The sequence below is a fragment of the Typopeltis vanoorti genome, chromosome 2 (genome assembly GCF_054136105.1).
Source record: "Typopeltis vanoorti isolate ZY-2024b chromosome 2, IOZ_Tvanoo_1.0, whole genome shotgun sequence".
Classification (NCBI taxonomy): Eukaryota; Metazoa; Arthropoda; class Arachnida; order Uropygi; family Thelyphonidae; genus Typopeltis; species Typopeltis vanoorti.
This window is the reverse complement of record NC_143550.1, coordinates 154,914,601-154,938,900: the sequence shown is the minus strand read 5'-3', so window position 1 is coordinate 154,938,900 and position 24,300 is coordinate 154,914,601. Positions and strand designations below refer to the sequence as shown.

General features: G+C 35.5%; 1 protein-coding gene across 1 annotated transcript in view; it reads left to right on the top strand.

Annotated features, from left to right (window-relative positions):
* Nucleotides 1-3,291: 3,291 nt before the first annotated feature.
* LOC150109548 (uncharacterized) overlaps nucleotides 3,292-24,300 on the top strand; it is a 39,968-nt gene continuing 18,959 nt past the window's right edge. Inside the window, exon 1 of the mRNA XM_090408941.1 lies at nucleotides 3,292-4,670. Within this exon, the coding sequence (XP_090265067.1) occupies nucleotides 4,580-4,670 (91 nt within the window). The 5' untranslated portion in view covers nucleotides 3,292-4,579. The remainder of the gene's footprint in view (nucleotides 4,671-24,300) is intronic.

Below are 24,300 nucleotides of genomic sequence, written 5' to 3'. Positions count from 1 at the left end.
ACCAAAGATAATCCATAAGAGTTTTTCTGCTATGTGCATCAGAAGGAAGAAGAGTAATGCTAGTTTCATTGGGATCACTGCACAGGATGTTGTGGACTTAATTATTGAGCACTTTTTCAGTCTCTCATACTGATGGGAGAGATGTATGCAAACCCAGATGAGAGGCAAATATTAGAGCAGCTAGATGAGAATGAATAGAATATGTATAGTGTTAAGCAGACTAAATGTTAATAAGGTTGAGAGGGTTGATTCATATATCATTGCATAGTTTTAGAGAATATGCGAAGTTATTCATGCTTTATTTTGTTCTTGTTTAATCATTTAAAAATAGTGCGACTGCACAAAAGTGATGGTAAGACAAATGTTTCCAGTTATATATCTGTTTATCTGCTGTTGTATTTAAGTAATTGAAAAGATTGGATAGGAACTAAATGCAGGATTGGGTGGACAGACATTCATGATTCATTTTAATGGAATAATTACAGCACAAAGAGGAATAATTAAATAGCAGGTTTAATCGTTTCAGTTTTTCATTTCTGTCACAGAGACATCTTCAGAAATTCAATGTTAAAATTGTAATAACACATACAAGAAACAATAAGTGGAAGAAATGAAATTAGACTAAATGAAGACTAAAGTGGTATAAAGGGGTGCCCTGTATGGATGCCATTGGCTAGCCTTAGATTTTTAGCAGGAGGCCTAAGAATTAAAGTTTTTTAAATCTTGGGAAGTTTAATATACGACCATATTTGTTAACATTAGGCTGTTTTTTTTTTTTTTTTAAATCTGCTATTGATTCCAAGAAGAGTCTTTCAAGTCTGTATTTACTTTGATGGAGCAGGACCAGTTTTCTTCTATCTGATTCTGTACAAAGTCTCTAAGGCATAGTCTGCAAGACCTGATTGACCATAATTGGTGGGTGTAATTTTTGGTAGATGTTTGCAGATCTCCCAGTTTGACCATAATATGATAACTTTCAAGAACAAGGAACTTTGTAAATACTGAAATAAAGAGAGGAAGAAGCGGATCCTTATGAGAGTAGAGAAGAGAAACTGGCTTCAAATGGGGTTTGAAAGCAATGCAGAGATTATATTTCTTTTAAGTTCTGGCTATTTTTTCTGAAGTGCTCTGGATATAGGGAATGGTAATGGCATTATTGTAATCTTTATGTTGAGAGGGATGTGAGGAGGTGGAAGGGATAGATAATTTGTAGATCTTTTTGGCATTGTAACCATTTGACAGGAAGATTTGGCAAATAAAGGTGAGTTCCACTGTAAGCAAAGTTTGGGTAGAAGAGAGGTTGGAGGCTCTGTTCACAAGGGTTTTGATGACACCATATTTTTGAGAAGGGGGATGATGAGAAAGTTTATCTATGTATCTTCCTGTATGAGCAGGTTTGTTGATGATGCTATATTAGAAAAAAGCAATGCCAGGAAGTTCTGATGTGATGCATTTGCTTCAAATCCTCTTGCATGTGTTGGTGCTTGGGCTGAAGAATGGGGGTAATGTGCTCTTTGGCCTGAAAAGATGGAATGATGTATATCATACACATGTGCATACTGTGTATATCATACACATCATTCCATCTTCTCAGGCCAAAGAGCACATTACAGTTAGCAACAATGAAGTGACATCCTCATTCTTCAGCCCAAGCACCTCCAAGTATGATATACTGGAGGATCTTTGCTTCAGGAGGCAAGGAATCTGGAGATCTTGGTGGACTTAGAGAACTGAAGTTTAGGAGATACATCAAGAAAGTTGTAAAGGTTATCTAGAAAATTGCTACAATGATGCAAAGAACCCTAACAAGTATGAATAGAGAGGTGATAGTTCCATTGTATAAGGCACTAATCAAGCCACATTTGGAGGTCTGTGGACAGATCTGTTCACCTGATTATATCAGTTATAAGGAGAGAATGTAGAGGCTAATCGAAGGTGAGTTAGCCGATCTCATATGGAGGTAGCAGGGTTTTTTCTCCCGGAAACTCTTTTTCATCCCGCATACAGACAAATCGGCCCTTCAGAACATACGCAATTTACAGACAAAAAATACTAGTTGTGATAGTGGTGGAGGTGGGCGGTAGTTGGCGTTGATGGAGATGATTCGTAGTAGAGGTTCGGTGTAGTAGTTGAGACAGTTGTAGGTGTCCTCCCACGAAGAGTCTTCGGACTCCTTGGAGGTGTCACGAATAATAATAATAATAATAATAATATCTGGGACTCTCTCAAGACTATTGAATGTTGAGTTTGGGAACAGATTAAAGGAATGTGTGTATATAGCTTGATAGATAGGTGGAGGAGAGGTGATATGATCAAGACATACAGGGTGTTCGGGATAAATTTGACATATTTATAATTAATTATATTTTTCCGTAAGTTACATGTATTAACACACACTTCTCTTCATTTAAAAGTTTGGACCCTTCTTCATTCATATACAAGATGTCAGAAAGGATGGATAGCTGGAACCCACCTGAATCATGGAAGAGAATAACTTGTATCATGATGATTCGTGCCCGCCATCAAAATAAGGATATTACGACTGCTGCCCAATGCTCCCTGAATACAGTAAAAACAATCAGGCATGAACTAGAGACTTGCAATGGTGACTACGAGGATGTAGCAAGAAGAAAGATCCCTAGCAGACGATCTGATTGCGTTCGTACAGCAGAATTCCTCGCAAATCTGCAGGAACAGGTGTTGAAGAACCCTGGCATTGGAATTCGGGCTTTGTTCGTGGAGTTGCTAACTGTAGTCAAGCCCTGGATAACAAGGGTAGCCAATGGTAGGCCGTATGTATGGCAGCAGGATTCGGCCCCTTGCCACACCTCTGGGAAAAGTCAAAAATGGTTGTCTGAAAATTTCTACGACTTCACCAGTCCAAATGTTTGGCCTCCAAACTCCCCAGACCTTAACCCCATGGATTATTTTGTATGGGGCGCAGTTGAAAAAGACACCAATCGCACTTCCAGTAATACAAAAGCCCAGTTAATGGATAAAATTAAAACAGTTTTTGCGGCCCTTCCCAGGGAGACTGTAGCATCAGCTTGTTCGAGGTTCCGAAGCAGAATTGAAGCTGTGATCGATGCTAATGGTGGTTATTTTGAGTAAATCTTGTTGATAGTATTGTAATTAACTCTGCCTGTAATGTTTTTTTGTCAATTCATTAAATTTAATAGATACAAAGAAGATTTTCTTTTTCCTTACGAAACTGTCAAATTTATCCCGAACACCCTGTATATATTGGTGAGAGGAATATATCACATAGATGTGATACATATACACATGGATAATATATCATATATTATCTTATATTATCTATATATAATACATAGATAATATATCACATAGATAGAGAATTACTATACAAGGGAATTATTGGAAACTGTATAAAGGTCATGTGAGTGAGGAAGTAAAAATGAGTTGTTTTTGCATGGCAAGAGGTGAATGAATGAAATACATTGCTGGAATTGAGTGATGAGTGCTCCTATGCTGAATGTCTCCAATTAGGACAGGGTACAATAGTTATTAAGGTATGTGAGTGTTCAGCCTCCTGTGATGGGTCTTCAGACTCCATGGAGACTTAGAAGTGATACTACTGAAGAATTATTTTATCTATTTATTTATTTTTTCATGAGAAGAATAAGAAATCACACTTACACATGAAAGGGTGCAGAAAGTAGAGCACCTTAGTTTATTTGGAGGCAGAAGAAACTTTTTTTTTCAGAAAACAGTAGAGATGAAAATCATCTTAAGAAGAGAAATATAATCATATTTGGAAATCTGTGTTTTATCAAAAAGGTGAAAAGGGACACAAAGTGAGCTCCATCTTGTGAGAAATAAGATGTCTGTGTTTTCACAGCATTGAAATTTATAGTATTGGTAATCTGGAAGCTTCAGATGAATGTGCATTAAAAGGATTGCTCAAGTTAAAGGACTTTAACAAATCTTTTAATAAAAATAGAGTCTACACTCTTACCACTGTAGGATTTGAGGTCAGAGTGAGAAGTTATAGAAATTATATTTGACAAGAAATTATATTCATGTTTACACATGAAGTATCTTCAAAACTGGGATACTGTATATAAAGGCTGTTGACTTCACATTAATTACCTCAGAATCCCGTAATACAAAAATATTATGGAAAAGGCCATTTTCCATAATGTAGAAATCATATATTTTCCATATGCAAGTTGTAAAAAAGGTCGATCACCTTAAATATATGAAAATGCACTGAATCAGAGATGGTTGCAGAAAGTTTTTTCACCTTGGTTACAAAGTAAATTATATTCTATAAGCAATTATATTCTTGTTTAATCTTTTATCTCAGTGTAGGTAAAGTTTGCACATGAAGCTTCTTCACTACCCTTGGAGCTGAGAAATCTCTTATATACAGGATGAAAAGAATTAGTGAAAGTACAGAGCCTTGGATACTCCAACATTAAGAAAAATAGCCAGTGATCTAATTACAGAGGATGGAAGGCAGCCAATAAGATTGAAGTTTCTTAGGTAGTGGCAGACCACATCAAATGTCCTGGAAATGTGAAGAGCAACCATGTGAGTTTCAACAAACCTTTCTATGGCTTGCATCCAAGGGCCTTTACATGATGAAGTTGACTGTTGGCATTTTCTCCATGATTTTTCAAAGCCAGATGAAAACAGGATGCATGGTTTGTTGTTTGAACAACTTTTATTACTTTTCTATTATTTGAAACATTTCTTGAGTTTCTTTCTATGTTTTGCTATAAAATATGGATGGATTCCTAATAATTTTAATTTCTTACTTATGCCAAATTGAAGCCTTTTGGCTCTATATTTTAGTAATTTGATTATTCATCTATTACTAAAGTTCATTTATGATGAATTTAACTTTCTGATGTTGGATTGCTGTGGCACTAAGAGAATTTGTGCTCTCTAGGTTTCAGCCTGGTGTCAGATAAGAACCAGAAGTTTGAAACAGTATTACTTTTTTTTTTTTTTTTTTTTGAATGGGTGAAGCTTAACTGCCTTTTTGGCTTTCTGACTGGTCTCTAAAAAGAACAGTAGACTGGACCACTCTAGCAGTTTGTCTGCCACTTCACCAAGCAAAGGCTTAGCTTGTTGTCAGTACTTGCTTCTGGTTGTGTTGGGCTGAGGTTCTGGATGGTGATTGGGCAGAGTGCAAAGATTCATAACAGATCTAGTTTTGGAGCTACTTGAGAGAGTGACATTTTAGGTCACTCATGAGTTTTTGGAATTGGCCATTTGAACAAAATGAATTGCCTGGTTTCTGGTGAGAACCAACATTTTGAAACAGTATTACTTTTTTTTTTTTTTTTTGGAATGGGCTGAAACATAAGCTAATTTCTATGTTTTTAATGTAGATGCCATTTGAGCAAAAAAGATTAAAAAGTCAATGGGACAGGTGGTAATTGTGCAGCAGGATTTTGGCACAAATGGAGGGACACCATCAAGACCAGATGACTTATTAATGTCCTTGTTATTCAGGATTCTTCTGATTTCTTGCTTTCAAAAGACTGTAGGTGGTGATGGCATGGAATAGGCTCTTAGTCATCAGTGAAGGAGTTGGAGAAGAAGAATGATGTCAGAGGCCTTATTTTTCAGTGATACCACAATTGTACCATTACACTAACTAAATGGTGGGAGCATAGAAGAGATGGACTTAAACCAGAAGGCTTGACTTTTGTGCATCTCAGTACAAAGTTCGACATTTCATTTCCATGGAATGCTTGATGAAACCTTCATTCTTATTAGATAGGCCAGTATTGCAAGAAATTGATGAAGGTAAGAATTTGGATTCGATGGTGGACAGTGAGGTGAAGTTCTGAAGACATATTGCAAATGTGGCAAAATAGCATATCAGATTATGTGATGTTGAAAATGTTTAGAAGCAGTGCCGCACCCAGGGAAGGGCCATGGGGGCCCTGCCCCCCCCAAAAGAAAAAGGAAAAAACACTAGAAAAATTTCCAAAAATCTTTTCCTAATTAAAATTCATTTTTTTATTTATGTTGTGTTGTGTCGTCCCCCCCCCCCCCGAAGATATTAAATCCTGAGTGCACTACTGGATAGAAGTCAAGATTTGAGGCCCTTCTTAGGATTCAATTAGATATAGGCTGATTTCCAAATTATCAGAATACAACTGGAATAAAAGAGTATAAAAATGCAATACAAAAAAAGGAGTTGCCTTTAAAAATAAAGTTTCAGTACACTCACAGAAATGCCATCAGGACCTGTAGGGTTTTTTTAATATTTGCATTGGACAAGATCTCTTTTTGTTAAAATCCCAACGGTGACATTGCAAGGTGGAAATGGTAGGAGAACATCTAATGAGATCATCAATACACTAATTGGTAAGAAAAAAAAAAAAAATTTGATTTTTTTTTAGGTTGTATAATACAACTATGAAAGTACTGCAAAAAAGGAGGGAACAAGAAGAAATCATGACTGCCGTTTGATTAGATGGAACTTTGCTGTTTATGGCCCTTTCAAAATCAATTTTCATTCTGTTGGTAATTTGTTGAACTGTTTTAAGTTTAAGCTAGTACAGAAAAGGATTAAATGGTACTGTATCATCGTTATAATTTTTTATAAATGAATATAAAAATTCATGCATGAGAGGGTTAAGACACTATATTTAGACATTAAATGTAAATTAAGTACAGAAAATTAAAATAAAAGAGAGACAATCCAGATTTCAGTGAAATCTGGATTGTCTCTCTCTCTCTCTCCTTATCCTCAATACTAATATACTAATGTCAGGAAACAAAAATTCAGAATAGAAAGGACTTCAGTGGCTATGTGAGATTTGTTCCATGGGATACAAAAATGACACTAAGATTGTAAACTAGAGTACAAACAAAATTCACTTTATATTTGGAAGAATCACTAGGAGGAAGAATCAAAATCATGAGATAACCAGCAAAATCTGTAATATGAAAACCCTACTCTAGAAACATGAAATGAAACTTTATCAAACCACTTTAGTCTCCAGTAAGCAGGATAAAATACATGTTTGTACCATTTAAAGATGTTCTCAAAACATCCAGTAGAATTGATGGAGTCAAACCCACAGTCTGATAGTTGGAGAATGGATATTATAACCTACAAGTCTAACAGAGTTGGTCACCTTCTTGTATTAATGGAGTGTTTTGCTAAGCCATTAATGTATTGAATTTTACTCAAATATTCTAGAAATCATTGGTTTGACAATACCTATACCCCCCCCCCCCCATACACACACATGCACATATTACTATCAGACTTCCTCTATGCATAACTGACGGAAGTTTTATTTATTTGCTTATCTAGAGGCCCACACAAGTATTAAAATTAGATCAGTCCAATGTACTGTGAAATAACTATTTTAAAGTTATACTCTTAAATCTTTATTAGACTAATTTAAATGGATATCAACTCAAGCCTTAATATAATGGACTCTGGTCATAAAATGTGAATCATAAACGTTTTTCAGGAATTTGCTCATGAATTAATTGAAATGGATGTAGTAGTAATACATGAGACGATCTAACAGACAAGCTTATGTGTTGAACATTATTCATAACTTATTTTAACTATATTAACGTCAAACAAACTATTTTATAAAAAAAAGTTGTTTATTAACTGGCTTATATTTTGCTGGATTTCAAACCAGCATCTTAAGATCAACTCTTACATAGCTATAATACTTTTTTCTTCTTTTACAGCATTAAAGGGTGCCAAAATTATTTCACTTACTCAGTGTCATGTGTAAACTCTAATATGCTGCTTTGTGGTCTGAAGATGCTGGTTTGAAATTCAGTGAAATATAAATCAGATAATAAACATCTTTTTTTATAAAATAATTTGTTTAGTGTTGTTAATACCATTAAAATAAGTTATGAATACATGAAACAAGTTAGATGAGAGAAGGTAATTTGAAAAAAAAAAAAAGACAACCTCTTATTACTACTGTGGAAACAAAACCCAGATAAACATGAGCTATGCACAGGCTCCAATGCTGAGAAAAAATTTTGGATATCTGTGATTGCATTTTAGGCTTTTAATGAAAGAATAAGCAAACTAAGAATACAAGTAAAAGGTGCATGCTCTCACAGAAACTGCAAAAGAGAATAGAAAAGATAAATTCTACAAAAAAACTGGAACTAATCCTTGAAAAAATACCACAAAAGGATACAATTATCCTATTAGGAGATTTCAGTACAAAAATTGGGAAGGAAGAAATATACAAAAAAAATTACTTGAAGCCAAAGTCTTCATGAAGAAACAAATATTAATGGAAGATTTTTCACTTGGCTATGCTACCAATTATATATATTTGGTTTAATCCATTATCCAAGTGTAAGCAAACAAAGTTTGCTCCTGAAGTATTTTCAGGACTGGAGCAACTCATGGCAAAGGTGGTATGACTTCATATCACTTGCCTTAGTATCCCATAATGTTTCTTCCATAGTACTTCAACCTTGGTATCACCTCTGAGCCTGGCTCCCACTGGTGAGACCTCAATAAAGGTCGAAACCAGTCTAGGTAGTGAACCCTTAATGCATAGCATTATACATGTCCCGCAAGAGATGTGCTTTGCATTATGGGATACTAAGTGATGAGAAGTTATACCACCTTTGCCACGAGTTGCTCCAGTCCTGAAAATACTTCAGGCACAAACTTTGTTTGCTTACACTTGAATAAAGGATTAAACCAAATATATATAATTGGTAGCATAGCCAAGTGAGAAAGCTTCTATCAACTTATGTCTAATCCAGAGAATTTTAATAATAAGGTGTGACACCTTTTGGCAACTGGTATATGGAAATATGACTTCTCCATTACTTCCACCTTAGTATCACCACCTCTTGGTCTGGCTCCCACTGATGAGACTTATACTTGGATAAAGGATTAAATCAAATATATATAATTGGAAACAAATATTAATATTGGGAGAAAGATCAACAAATTTGGCCTAGAAATCTAATAACAAGAAGTACTATGTTTATGAGGAAGAGTATATAAAAGCAGATATGTAAAATCACCTGATGAATATACATTTAACCAAATAAACCATATAATAATCAGTAAAATACATAGAAATCATATCCAGAATATTCATAATTATAGAGGAGCTGAGGGTGATCATTTTCTAATTGGAGCCATTTTTAGAGTCAAAATAAATAGTAAATATTTTCTGTATATATGAACTAGCTAAGCTATAATATTATATTATTAACAAACTGGATAAAATAGAAGAGAGAGAGAATAAAGTATGCAATTGAATTAAAACAAAAAATTGAAAGTCATCAATTATTAACTGAAAGAGAATTTCAGTTTTTTTTTTTTTTTGTTGTTGTTGTTTGTTTGTTTGGTTGGTTGTTTGGTTGGTTTTAATTCAGTTTATGTTTTAGAATCCAATTTATGTTTAGAATTTATATTAACTCAAAATATTAGAACATCTGGAATTGTATCATGGATAATATAAGACTAATAGCATTAATCTCAATTGGAATCCAGAGTAAAAAAAAACGTTTAAGGAAGTAGCTTAATGATACTCAGGGATACATACCCTCAGAATGGAAAGAATCACAATATATAAAAAAGGAAACAAAAATGATGTGTAAATTATAGGGAAATATCATTTATATCCATAGATAAGAAAATTTTATTTATTTTTGTACTAAATCTTACTATTTGCTGAAGAAAGTGTATTTGAATATCAAGAAGGATTTTACAAAAATAAGTCCACAGTAGACTAGATTTTTAGACTCTTTCTCTAGAAGATAAATTTTGATGAAAAAGAACAGTATAACCAGAAAAAGCAGGGTGGATGGATATAAGATTTGTGAAGGACAGGTCTTGTTTTAGCAATCTGCTTACATTTTATGATAAGGTGATGAATGTGTTTAATAAGAGAGATTCATGCGCAGTGATTTTCTTGGACTTTGCAAAAGCATTGGATGGATTACCACACTGATTGGTGCATAAGCTGCAGAAGATAGGATTGGATAACTAATCAGTTAGATAGATTGAAGATTGGCTTTCTGAACGATACCAGCAAGTGCATGATAGGGAAGCGTCTCAAAAACTGAACTTTGCAGCACACCCGTGGTTTTTGAGACAATAAAACCAGGGGTGTGCTGCATAGTTCAGTTCCCCCCCCCTAGTGTTTAACTTATTTGTTAATGATATTTCATGTGGATTGACTGGGTATCTTCAAATGTTGACTGATGATGCAAAGTTAGGTAGAATTATCAGGAGTAGTGCTAATGTTAATTCTCTACCAGAAGAGATATGAATAGACTTTTAGCTTGGACAGATAAGTGGGGTTGCAGTTTTAATATTAATAAATGCAAGGTTACACTTTGAGATGCAGAGATATATTGGTGGAGCTGTGCTTCAAGAAGTGGATGAAATTTGGGATCTTGGAGTAATGATAAATAGTTGAATTGGATTTAAACGGTATTGATGCGAACACAGATTGATAAGAAAATAACTATTTATTAACTTAATATTGCTGGTATTATATCCAGCATCCTCAGAGCACACAAACAAAGTTTGTTACAAATGCGAGACAACCACAATCTGGTGTAACAGTGGGGCTAGTATAAGTAATTGCAGCGTGCAACACAAGACTAAAGTCCTAATACGGCGGCATCTAAGTTAAAAAAAAAAAACAGTAGTTCAAAGTTTTGAAAAAAAATATAGTAATCCAAATAGTAGTCTTTGAAAGTTTTGAAAAATAGTAGTCCAAAGTTTTGAAAAAAATAAAAATTAAAATAAATAAAATTAAAATAAATAAATATTAATTTGGTCTTAGGATGACTGTCTCCCAAATCTTCGGTAGATTTATACAGCCATACTTGTTGAGGTTTGGAGTATGTTTTAAGGCTTCTGTTGATTCCAGGAACAACCTCTCTGACTTTTAGAAGCTTCTGTGAAGAAGTCAGAGTCTACTATTTGGACTACTATATTTTTTTCAAAACTTTGGACTATTGTTTTTTTTTTTTTTTTTTTTTAATAACTTATATGGCACTGTATTAGGACTTTCATCTTGTGTTGTATTTTCTTATCAGTCTGTGTTCGCATCAATACCGTTTAAATCCAATTCAGCATGTGTTACGAACACATAAGCCTATCCACGCGTTTAAATGATAAACAGTGGCAGTGGACTGAAGTTCAGAGGACCCATCACAAGTGTTGCAAAGACTGCACATCATGTTGCTGTCATGATAAAAAGTACATTGACACAGAGGGAATAAGGAGGTGGTGGTGCCTCTATATAAAGCATTAGTCAGACCACAGATGGACTATTGTGCTCAAATTTGGTCACTTAGTTTTCATTCTGATATGGAAACATTAGATTCTGATGTGGAGTGTTAGTTATCCAGAGCAGTTGAGGGAATTTGGATTACAGAGTTTGATAGATTGGAGAAATAATAGAGGTTAACACAGAAGGAATTATAAAAAGAGTGGATGTTAAAATGGGAAGAATGAGAGCTGGAAGTTGTATGATGATATAGTGAAAAACGGTGTGAGGAGTAGATTTTTTACTTGGAGAGTTGTTGACGAGTGGAACAAGGGAGTTTAAATAATTTCAAGGTTCGATGTGATAGCCATGTTGCTGGTTGAGCAGACCTCCTATGATGAGTCTGTTGACTCCATGGAGGGTACTGTAATAATTATAATAATATGACAGAATTCATAAAGAAGGACTTTGGAGAGTCTTAAATGAACTTGGAATACTCATAAGATAATAAAGTTATTCAAAAGTTGTGCATGATATTGACTAATAGAATTAGATTTGAAACTTAGACAAGATTGAAACAAGGAGATGCTCCCATTTTAATTTAGCTTTAGGGGAAACTAAAAGACAAATAGCTCAAGTAGAACAGTAATATTAGGTTATTCAGATGTGTTAGTTGGAGAAAATGCTGAAGGCATTACAATATTCAGAAAACTTAAAACTGCTGAAAAACTAGGATTATAAATTAACCAGGATAAAATCAGATATTTAAATGTATGTAGAAACAACAAAAGGGAGAAATGACCAGTTTATGATTAATAACCAAAAATTTAAGAATGCCACTTCCTTTAGATATATTGGATCATTAACTACTTGAGATTATAACATTAGCATTGAAATGTGAGCTAGATTACATGCATATAATAGAGCTTATCATTCACCTCATAATTTGCTATCTTCAAAATCTCTCAAGCAGAAAAGTTAAAATAGAAATATACAATGCAATCATCAGACCTATGTGGAGCATAATAGACTAAAATGTACTTTCAAAATAAAATCTTTAGAAAAGTCTTTGGACCTGTAAGTGATGATAAAATAGAAGAATGGAAAAGACATAACCAAAAACTTTACCGACTATATAGATTCCCACTACTAAAACTGCTCAAATCAGAACTTGGAGACTAAGACAGCTTGCACATGTGGAAAGAATGGATGAGGAGAGAATAGTTAAATAATCATTCAAGATGAGGTATAATGGAAAGTGACCTAGAGGAAGACTGTGATGGCATTGGAATGAAAACATCCAAAAAGGCAGCTGAGATGAGAATTCTGATTGTGTTGGAAGTGCTTAAAGCAGAAAAGAAGCTGGTATTTGTAGCAAAGAAGCTTAGAGGTTCAGCAAGCTAGAATAAGAAAAAGATTCTTCAGATGAACTGTTGCATCTCTCCATGATGTCTGCCATAATTCTGAAAATATCATCCATGTTGCATGCTGGAAGGAATGGCAAAACAGTAAACTTCACTGGAGTCAAACAAGCTTCTGTCCACTTCAAGTCTATAGTCATAAAGTGGCAGTATACACTAGGCAGTGAAACTCATCAGTAATCTCATAACCTAATACCACAGAGGCTTTAGATTTCCTTTTAAGCAATTTGAATGCCACATATCAATCCCTTCTTACCTGGTTCACTCCCAGATCGTTTCTGCCAGTCTAATTATTTAATGCCTTTTGGCTTGAAGAATATACCAGAGCTGCTAAAACATCCATCATTGTGAAAGTTGTAGGTAGAGTTTGATTGCTGCAGACTCACAAAACTTCATGAGTTTACCATACATCCAGAAGTTCAGATCTATAAATCCAAGGACATAACACTATCATAAATCAGACTGTGAATGAAATCTGCTGTTGATATAGAAAATTATAAATGTACAGTATGAATAACCCCCTACATCGCTATTGGTAGTAGAGAAGTTTGAATAGAATGTCTTTCACCATTGCATGCATTAAGTGATGATGATTATAGAGAAAACAGTGCATCCAATTGCAAACAACAAAGGTAAGAAGCTTTGAAGGCCTTTGTGCCACACTCAGTCAGATGCTATGGAAAAATTCAAGGGCTTCAGTTTCTCCAAAATATTCTACAGTGCATATCCAAAGGTATGTATAAATTAAATATGCCAAGAAGTTATATTCTTGGTTTAATCCTTTATCCACGTGTAGAAAACAAAGTTTGCACATGAAGTTACTTCATGACTGGGCTACTTGTATATAGAGGTTAATGACTTCACATCAATTGCCTTAGTATCTCATAATGCAATGCACATATTCTTGCAGACATGTATAATGCTGTGCATTATGGGAAGGGCAACTTCCCATACTACAGACTGAACAGAAATTACATTGGGAATAATCACAATTTTTTTTGTTTCTCTTTTAAAATTGCCTGCAACTTAGAATGATTGACATTACAAGCACAAACAGTTGAATTAAGTTATTCAGAATGCTTTTTTGTTGTTGTTTTTGTTTCTCCTTTAGGCTGTCACTTTTAATGCTTTCACAATTATTACAATCGAATAGTTGCCATAAGGTGGCACACCTTTTGGCAACTCCTATAGGTAAGGATGACCTCTCCTATTGCTTCTGCCTTAGTATCTCCACTCCGGGCCTGGCTCCCACTGACGAGACCTCAATAAAGGTCGAAACCGGTATGGGTAGTGCACCCCTCCCCTTAATGCATAGCAGTATACATGTCCGCAAGGAGATGTGCTGTGCATTATGGGAGATACTGAGACAAGGAGCTGAGATCTTGATCCACCTTTGCTGCGAGTTGCCCGGTGTTGTACTGCCTTACCTCAGTCCTGAAGATATTTTCAGGCGTAAACTTTGTTTGCTCACACTTGGATAAAGGATTAAACTAAATTTATTATAATTATTACAATCATGTTTGTTTTCCATATTCCAATGACTGAATGAATTGGGGGTTACAATTTGGTAGTGTGCACAATGTTCATAAATGCGAACTGTTTGTATCTTGAAAGTTTGTAAGTAGAGGTTCACCTGTACTCAGGTTGAAAGAAATATCTGAAGAACGAATTCTTTTTGATCCTGAGACTGATAGTCCAGAATGGAATGAAAGGTTTTTTGAAAGGATATGTATATCCTACTGAAACAGTTGATGTTTAGGTTCTAGGATATCTGTCTTTGAGGATTTAATCCAGAGCAGCAAAAAAAAAAACTTTTTTTTTTTTTTTTTTGCTCCAGTAAATCGTTTGGTTTGGAGCAAAAAATTTTATTCTGAGAAAATAATGTACCATCTGGAAAAAACATGCACATATTATATTTCGGCCTGTTTGGCCAAGTGGTTAGCATATCCACTCTCCAGCCAAAAGACTGTGGGTTTGAATCCTGCCGTGGGCATAGATGTTTGTTTGTGAAAATACTAGTGGTGGTGGTCGGTGGTAGATGGCGTTGGTGTAGATGATGAAGGTAGTTGCGGCTGGTGGAGACGGAGAATTGTAAAGTAGGTGCCCTCCCTCAATGAGTCTTTGGACTCCCTGGAGGTGTTATGTAATAATAATAATAATAACAATAAGGTATAATTGACTATTTAGGATTAATTTATGATAGTTAAAAAATATGGTGCAAAAATAGTATGTATTTATTTCTTGTCACTATTAACAAGGAAAAAGAATATTGATAATTTAAATTTAGTTAAATACAAAATGAAAATAGAAGAAAAGTTTTAATTATAGAGAAGATATAAGCAGTGTGTGTTTCTCATGGATTTTAAACATAACTTATGACTTATATTGTACAGATCTGAATAGTTTCCCACTATTACAAATGCTATGAAAACAAAGTACTGCTCATACAGGGGGAAAAAAAATAAAAAATTAAACTATAAAAAAATTTTCTGAAAAAAAAAATTCTAAGCACTACTATAAATATAAATATTTTGCCAAATATCATTGGTCATTATTTAATCTATAAATTAAAAGGTCCAAATTTTCCTCTGTCAGAAATTTTCCCTTTTTGTCAGAATTAGTTCTAAGGCTGAAAAGCACCTCTCTACATTTACTTGTGTTACAGGAACACCAATAATTGTTCTGCAATCACACTAAGTTTTGATAGCCCTAGATGTGTTTTCTTCCACCCTATACCTCCAAAACATTTGTATGTAATGGCATCCTCTTTGTTTATCTGTAGTTTTGTATTTCTTGAAAAATGCTTTCAAAATGGTTCAAGCCGGGCTGGCTCTACCGACAGTGCATTTGCACGGGGTGGCAAGTTTTTGGAGAGCGGCAAAATTGGCATAAACTATACAAAAAATAAAGGAAAGGGGCAGCAAAATTCCTAGGGGCAGACTTGGGTTTAAGTTCACATTGTGTATCTTCAGATGAAGTTTCACTGAACTCAACTGATAGAAAACTTTTGAGCAGGGTTGATGTAGAAATGGTGCTTTCAGTTGACATTCATTCATTTCGTATGGTGATTCAACGGCCGCGAGCCCTTTTTGCGGGGAGGTACGGCACCACCTCGATCCCCCCCTCCCCATTTTTTATCTGTGCTCGGGACTGGCATAGCTGACAATTCAGACCTATGGCTGGAGGGATTGTCTTAAGTATTCCTGACTGTATCCATGTGTGTTCACGGGGGCCAGTTTGCCTGCTTGAGGGATGAAAAACCCCAGATAAAATGGGGGGAAAATCCTGCTGTCCACGCCCAAGACTGGCTAACTTGGCTATGGCTGAGGAAGATCCTTAAGCTCCTCACATTGTCGACGGGAATCGAACCTAGGACAGTCCTTCCCCAGGCATATGTTGCGAAGCACATAGCCACTAGGCTATCCTTGAGGACAGTTGACATTGATGCAAGAGAATTTGATTTTTTTTAAGGACCAGGAACACACAGTAAGGTGGAGGTGACTGACAAACCTTCAATTTCAATACAGTTGAACCATGGGTATAAATATAAGCCAGCCAAAAATAGTTCATTTTGAAAAAATTGGACTCATGTCTTTCCATAGTGTGGAATAAATTTTTAACCATATAATACTTATACTTACTGTAAGTATTAAGTTTTAGTTTCAGTTCCATCCAATGTTTATATAAATTACTAGCAGTCATAGTGGATGTCTGGAGAAGAACTGCAGTGTCTCTTACTGGCTTGAAAACCTGTAAAAATTATGCCCAAAATTATATGATTCACTCGTTGACTAAAAGGCAATGATTGAAAAATACTGTGTTAAAAAGTCTTATCTCATTTAGCCTCTTTCTCATGTCATACATTGAGTTTCGTCCGTGTCTTGATCATTTTTAGTATGGCTTGTCAAACTGTTTTGGATGGTTGGAGTCTAAAGCTTTCTTGCTATTTGTCGGCAAATTTTATATTCTCACTACAGGATTTTTCTTTAATTATTTGAAGGACCAGGTTAAATTTATGTGCTGCACATCGATCTGACTAAATCTCATTACTTAAATGTGTATACATTTCAGGGAGAGTTTCTTTAAATTCATTGTATTCATTCTCCAGTTCATTGGCAGTTGTTGATGAATTGGAACTACCAACAATGCCAATATTGTTGACATTGTCCGTAGTTATACTAATGCACTAATTACACTTGTGCAATGTTAATGTTGTGATTTGACAAGACTTCCAGCACTTTGGATTTCATGTAGTTACTCATATGCTTTTCCTTCATTTGAACCATGGCCATTGTCTTGATCACTATAGAATTTGATTCAATATATTTGAGATTTATTCCTAATATGGTCCTTTCTTGTCTAGTAGCAGTTTTCAGTGGTAACAGTTTATTTAGATAGTTTTTTGATATTTCCTCATACTTTTGCAGCTATGTCATTTAAATTATTTTCATTTAAATTGTCAGTATTATGAGAATTCATAATAGACATTTTTAATGCCTCATATACATGTTGAATTAGAATACAAAATGCAGAGGAATCTTACAATTTGAAAGGTACACCTTCATTAGCAACTAACTGCAATAAAGACTGTCTGACTTGAGCCTGAGACATTTCAATACAAATCTTTTGCTTTTTCTCAGTAGAAGGTGCATGGAGAGGGTTATCTTGGTGCACCTTCATTTCATTATCTCACTCTTCTGTTACAAAATTGATTGAAAATTTCTGGATTGTACCTTTGTAAATGACATCTCAGGCTTCCAACTAGCTGAACATTGCAATTTGGTTGCTTGCATTTGGATTTTGAATGAGTCTCATCAAATTCAAATAATATGAATTCTTTTGTCTCTCCATATTTGTACTTAGACATTCTCTGAACAATTGGCAATAAAAAGTGAACATTGTAAACAACAAGTCATGCATTCCTGTCCATCTCTGTCAAAAACATATTTAGAGGAGTTTAATGATAGATGTAGTTATGTAGGCACCTTGTAATGAGGAAGATTTAAATAAGAAGTTTGAAAAGAAAATCAGAAGTTTACAAACATTGCAGTTTTTTTTTCTTTCAGCTGGAACTATATTTTCATGGAGGGAAATTTTTTGCCTTTTTGTGCATGCATGCAAGAGCAGTACTTGGTTTTCAGAGCATTTATAATAGTGGTAAGCAAATAGCTTTGCACGGCATGTCATAATAAGTTGTGTTTAAAAAAATTCCATGACAAAACACACATACTCAAACACGCTGCTTATATCTTTTCTATAAGTAAAACTTTTCTTTTATTTCAATTTTGTATTTTGAATATCAGTACTCTTTTTACTTGTTAATAATAACAATACATAAAGAAATACTATTTTTGCATGATTTTTTTTCCACTATAATAATTTTTAAATTACTCTTGAATAGTAAATGCATATAATGTGTGTGTGTGTGTGTGTGTGTGTGTGTGTGTGTGTGTGTGTGTGTGTGTGTGTGTGTGTGTGTGTGTGTGTGAAATGTTTTGCTTTGACCCAGAAATAATATATTTTCAGAGGAACAAGTAAATTGTTCCAATCTGGATAGATAAAAAATTCACAGTAACAAAAGAATTTCTATCCAGGATTATTAATTCATGTAATTAGAAAAAAAAATTCTTTTTGAATTGGGAGGAACATTTTATTTTGGTTCAAAACCATTTCAACCCCTACCTGTCCTTGAATTCACCAATTAATTTGGTATAGAATTTAACTTAATGAATTTCCCCCTTCTTCTATAGAAAGTTGAAGTGAGAAAACTCGAATAATAATTATACGATAAAGTTTACATTGCTTTTTGTTATTAGGTTGAATGGGAAAGTTTTCAAGCTACTAGTTAGCAACTACTTGAACAGAGGACATTGAATAGAGAAAACTGAACAGAGAACAATGGAAATTGCATGAAATGTACTTTCATCTATATATCAGTAGAAAAATCTGGTAATGGAGGAATTGGGAATCCTAATCAACAAAAGGATCTATAGTCACATCTCAAACTATCTTCAAATACTCTGAGAGATTACTGACAATAACTTTAAACTCTAATCCAAAAGCAACAATAACCTGTATCAATGCACCCACTGAGACTTCAGATGAAAACTCCAAGAATGCTTTCTACAGTCGACTATCAGACTTTCTCTACACTGCCCTAACAGTGTAGAGAAATGCAAAAATATGATCAGATTACCTTCTGGTCATTGTCTTTATTTTCAACCATTTCATTCTTACAGTCACTCATATATTGCTTGTAACATCAACCATGCCAATCACATTTTCCTTGAGAGTTCATGAGATTGAGTTGTTGAAGAAATGTCTGACAGATGACATGACAGAAATGAAAGAAGGAAGAAGATGCAAGGGGAGAGAAAGCAGAGTAAGAAAGAGGAAAAGTGTGAGAATAAAGATCAAAGTTTGTGTGGTGATTCATTGATAACTGGAGTGCTTGAGAAGAGGGTGATGAAATGGAGTTTTCTTAGTGCCAAGATTAAGGATGTTACTAATACTATAAGGATGCAGAGAATGAAGGTGAAAGAGATGTTTATTTTGGTTGGTACAAATGATTTAGCCAAAGAAAGTTTAGCATGTGAGAAGATATGAATAGCACATGTGAAAAAGAAGAGTGAGAAAGTTGTGTGTCTGTTGCCATGGTAATGGAGGGTCAGCTTAGACAGTGCATTATGATCATCAGTGAATCACTAAGATTATACAGGAAAAAGGAAAGCATTAATGTATGTGAAAAGTGTCTTGAAAGATTAGAGTGATTAGAAATGGGAGCAAGAGTTAGGACTGTAGGAGAAGAGCTTGGGCAAGAGTTAATGAAAATGAAAAGCAAAATGTAACATTTGGAAGAGGATATTAAACATCTAAAGAAGAGATTGGCTGATGAGAATAAGGAGGAAGAAGTTAGTATTATGAAGAAAAGGTTAGTGGTAGTTGTGGGCACTAATGTGACTTAGTTGGGGGGAAAAAATGTTGATAGAGACTTGAAGAAGTTGTTGCGGCATGTAAAGAATAATAGTGTTGTTGGAAAAGTCATAGGCATGTTGCCCAGATATGACAATAGTGAATTGAGAAGGAAAACAGAGATAATGAATAGTAAGATGGCTCAGTTGTTTGAGACAAAGGAGGTTCAATTTGTAAATCTTTGGAATAAATTTGAAGGAAAGTTGAAATGGTTTAAAGTTGATGGATTAAATTTGAATGAGTTTGGTGTTGGGCATTTAGAAAAGCTATTGTTTTCTGAGAAGGCACAGAGTCAAAAAGTTAATGTAGTAAATGACAGAGTCTACTTGTAAAGCAGGATAGCACAACTAAATGGATTGTACAACAGGAGGAACATAGATATGAGGTTGAAAGATATGGTTCCAGCAGCACAAGGTGATGGAATGCATAAAGGTGGGGATGAGACAGAAATGAATGGATATCAGGGAAACGGGAGTGGTCAGACCAGAGAGAGGGGGAGAGAGAGAGAGAAAGGGGGGTGTGGCAGCTAGAATAGAGAATGCTGGGGATGGTAGAATGGCCTCAAAGAAGACACAGGGATTGTTATGTTTGTTCATAAAAGTAAGGAGTATTCAAAACAAGAGAGCTGAGTTTGTTGTGCATTGATTTAGTCAGTATGCCCAAAGATAATTGGAATAAATCAAACTTGGTTGTCTGAGGAGGATGTGATGTCAGGAATAGAAATGGAAGGATATATAATTTTCCAGAAGAATTGAAATGTGAAAAGATAATTAATGATTGCAGAGGAATTGTGTCCACAAAGTGTGGAAGTTGCTAGTGCATTCAACTTTACATTGCACAAATTTTTGAATCTGTGTGGTGTGAAGATGAAATTAACAGGCTAGTATATCTGATAGGATGCTGCTATAGGCCTGGGAATGCAAAAAATAATACCGATTGTGAAATGTTCAGGCAAATTAGTTCTGCATGTAAAAAGAAGATGATCCTAATGGGAGACTTTAATTACAGGAAAATAGAATGGAAGGAGGAGATAGTGTATAGGAACAAGGAGAGTGAGCTTGTTGAATTTCTGAGAGATAAATATATTAAGCAACATGTGACTGAAACAACTAGAGCCATTAATGATTTGGATTTGGTGATAACTTCACAAGATTCATGAAGTGTTGACACTACCACCGGTTGGTGATAGTGATCATGAGGTACTTATTTGTGGGGGGGGGGGGGTGAAACAACAAAAGTTTACTCCCAAAAATGGATATATTTGGAAGTATAAAGCAGGTGATTATAGGCATCGTTGTAGTCAGTTAGCATCAGTAAGTTGGGTAGAAGCTGAGGAGAAAACATGTTAACAATATATGGAAACTCACAAGGCAGTATCTGACACAAGCAATGTATAACTGCATACCAAGGATTAATCAAGTAAACAGAGTATGGGTGAAATGAATGAATGGTGATATCAAGCAAGCTGTGCTGGAAAAGAAAGTGCTGTGGAGTAGGTACAAAAGAGTTGGTGGCATTCAGATCTATGAAGAGTATAAAGTGCATGTGAGGAAGGTGACAAGGATGGTAAAGAAAGAAAAGGTACAGTATGAGAAGATTAGCTGGTCAGGCCAAGGATAACTCAAAGGAATTTTTCTGCTATGTTGCAAGCAAGAGAAAGAATAATTATGGTAGGTTGATACTGTTGGATGTATATTCATGGCAGCATACTTACAGTTAAAAAGGATAAAAGTTAGTGGAATTATTGAATAACCACTTTTATTAGCATATATCATTCTGGTGTAAATGATGCAGTGCAATATATAGAAGGCAGGCAAGTATTAGGAGAATTGGAAGCAAAAGAATCAGAGGTATATATATCAGTTGTTGATTGGGTTTGATGTTATTAAGGCTGGGGGAATGATTATTATTATTATTATTAAGAGAGACCTCTAGGGAGACAGAGACTCATCGAGGGAGGCCGCATACTACATACACCAGCTATCATACTTGAATTCATTCACACTGCTTGCATTCACAACATCCAATGGCAATCCATTCCAATCCTGTACCATCCTCTGAGAGAAAAATCTAGCCCTCACACCTTTCTTGGCGGCCTTCATTCTGGCAAAAGGACAAGAGGGCATTCTTGGAAGAATGCCCTCTCGTCCTTTCGCCACCCTCCATCAATTGAAATCCTGTATGACCCTTTCAGAAGTTTGTAAGTCTCAGTCACCCTCCATCAATTGAAATCCTTTCGCCACCCTCCATCAATTGAAATCCTGTATGACCCTTTCAGAAGTTTGTAAGTCTCAGTCATATCACTCCTCTTTCTCCTGTTTGCTAGCGCCTGCAGTGTACAAATTCTCAATCTATTTTCATAATCAGTATTCCACAATCCTGATGTCATTTTTAACACTCTCCTTCGAACTCTCTCCAATATATCAGAATCACAATGGAAACCAGGAGACCAGATCTGCACACAATAGTATCCAAGTGAGGTCTTATCAAGGCCTTGTAAAGAGGCAAAATAAGATCCTTATCTTTACATGTGAATGTTCGTTTCACCATTGCAATTATCTTTTGAGTTGTATTTGCAATCTTTGCCACATGGCCCCTAAACTTCAACTTCCTAGCTATTAACACTCCAAGATCCCTAGCCTCATCAGTTTCTTCTAGCCTAATCCCACAAATATAATATGACATTCGATATCTAATCATGCTGAAGTGAATGACTTTGCATTTACTGACATTGAACTGACACCCATTTTCCCATGCCCACACAATTCCAGCCTATTCAAATCATTCTGCAAAGACTACATATCAGCAGCATTCCTGATTACCCTACCTATCTTTGCATCATCAGCAAATAACTATATGTCACTTGTCAAATTCTTCCCAATATCATTAATGTACAGATTGAATAACAGTGGATCAAGTATAGATCCTTGTGGTACATCACTTGTTACCTTAAACCTTGCAGACTCAGATTCCCTGTATATCACTTTTTGATATCTGTCAGTCAACCATCCTCTTATCCATGCTAATATTGTATAACCCAAACCCATTTTCTCCAATTTATGCAGCAGTCTTCCTTGCTGTATTCTGTCAAAAGCCTTAGCAAAATCCAAACGTATTATGGTGTATCCATTCCCCTTGTCTAGTTCAATGGTAATATTGTTATAGAATGTGAGCAAGTTGCTAAAACATGACCTTCCCTTAGTCAACCCATGTTGTTCATTGCAAAGTAGATATTCACTGTCAACCCATTTCTGAATGCAGGCCCTAACCAGTTTTTCCAAAATCTTCACCACCACTCCTGAGAATACGTGGTGATATTACACATCACCATGTATTCTTAAGCAATGTGCACCATAGTTGGCTATGCCCTTGACCTAGTTATTTAATGAATGTCTTGCAGTGGATATGGTTTTTAAGGATTTGAAAGGAAGCAAAATAGTACTTTTAGGACAGAAGTTTCCAGTTATATACCAGTCTGTATAAGCAAGGTTGTGGTCAAGGTATTGGAGAGATTGGTTAGTGATAGAATACAGGATTGGGTTGATGAACATAGCATTCTTTAGGATGGCCAGCATGGATTTGTAATCGTAAGTCCTGTTTTAGCAATTTACTTTCATTTTATGAGAGCATGTTTGATAAGGGAGAATCATATTATTATTATTATTATCCAGGCCTCCATGGAGTCAAAAGACTCATCGCGGGAGATCCTTCCTACGAAACACAAAGTCTATCAAGACTCATCGTGGGAGATTCCTCTTAGGAAACACAAAGTCTATCATATCACTCTTTAAACTCATTGACCGTTCTCAGTCTCACCACTCTATCAGGCAATGCATTTAATGATTCAACCACCCTCCATGCAAAGAAACCACTCTTCATCCTCTTGCTCACAGTTTCCTTTGGTAACTTCCAGGAATGGCCCCTTGTCATCACTCCTTCATGCTGTTCAACCAAGCAAAAGAACTCCCCAATGTCAACCCTGTAACCACCTCTCAAAATCTTAAAAGTCTCAATCATATCACTTCTCTGTCTTCTATCCACCAAACTCTGCAGTCCACATTCCCTCAGCCGATCCTCATAACCGAAATTGCACAGTCCTGAAGCCATCTTTGTTATCTGTCTTTGTACCCTTTCCACAGTTAATTTATCCCCTTCAAATCCTGGGGACCAAATCTGAGAACAATTGTCTAAGTGTGGTCTGATCAGAGTCTTATACAATGGAATGATGACTCTTTTATCTCTGCTGCTCAGTGTCCTTCTCATTATTGCAGCAATCCTCTGTGTTACCTTCACCACCTTTGCAGTATGTCCCCTAAATTTCAGGTTTCTATCAATCATCAACCCCTAGATCTGTTGTCTCCCCTACTTTCTCCAGTATAGCTCCTCTAATAGAGTATGCAGCATCCCATCCATGTATCCCAAACCTCATTACCTTACATTTTGCTGCATTAAACCGACATCCCCCGTTCATTTGCCCATGTGTCTAGCTTATTCAAATCCTCTTGCAGGGCTATCACATCTGCACTATTACTAATAACCCTTCCCAGCTTCACATCATCTGCAAACAACTGACTATCCCCTTGCAATCTACTGGCAATGTCATTGATATAAAGGTTAAACAATATAGGTCCAGCACTGAGCCCTGTGGGACCCCACTTGTAACCCTTTGCTTCCTT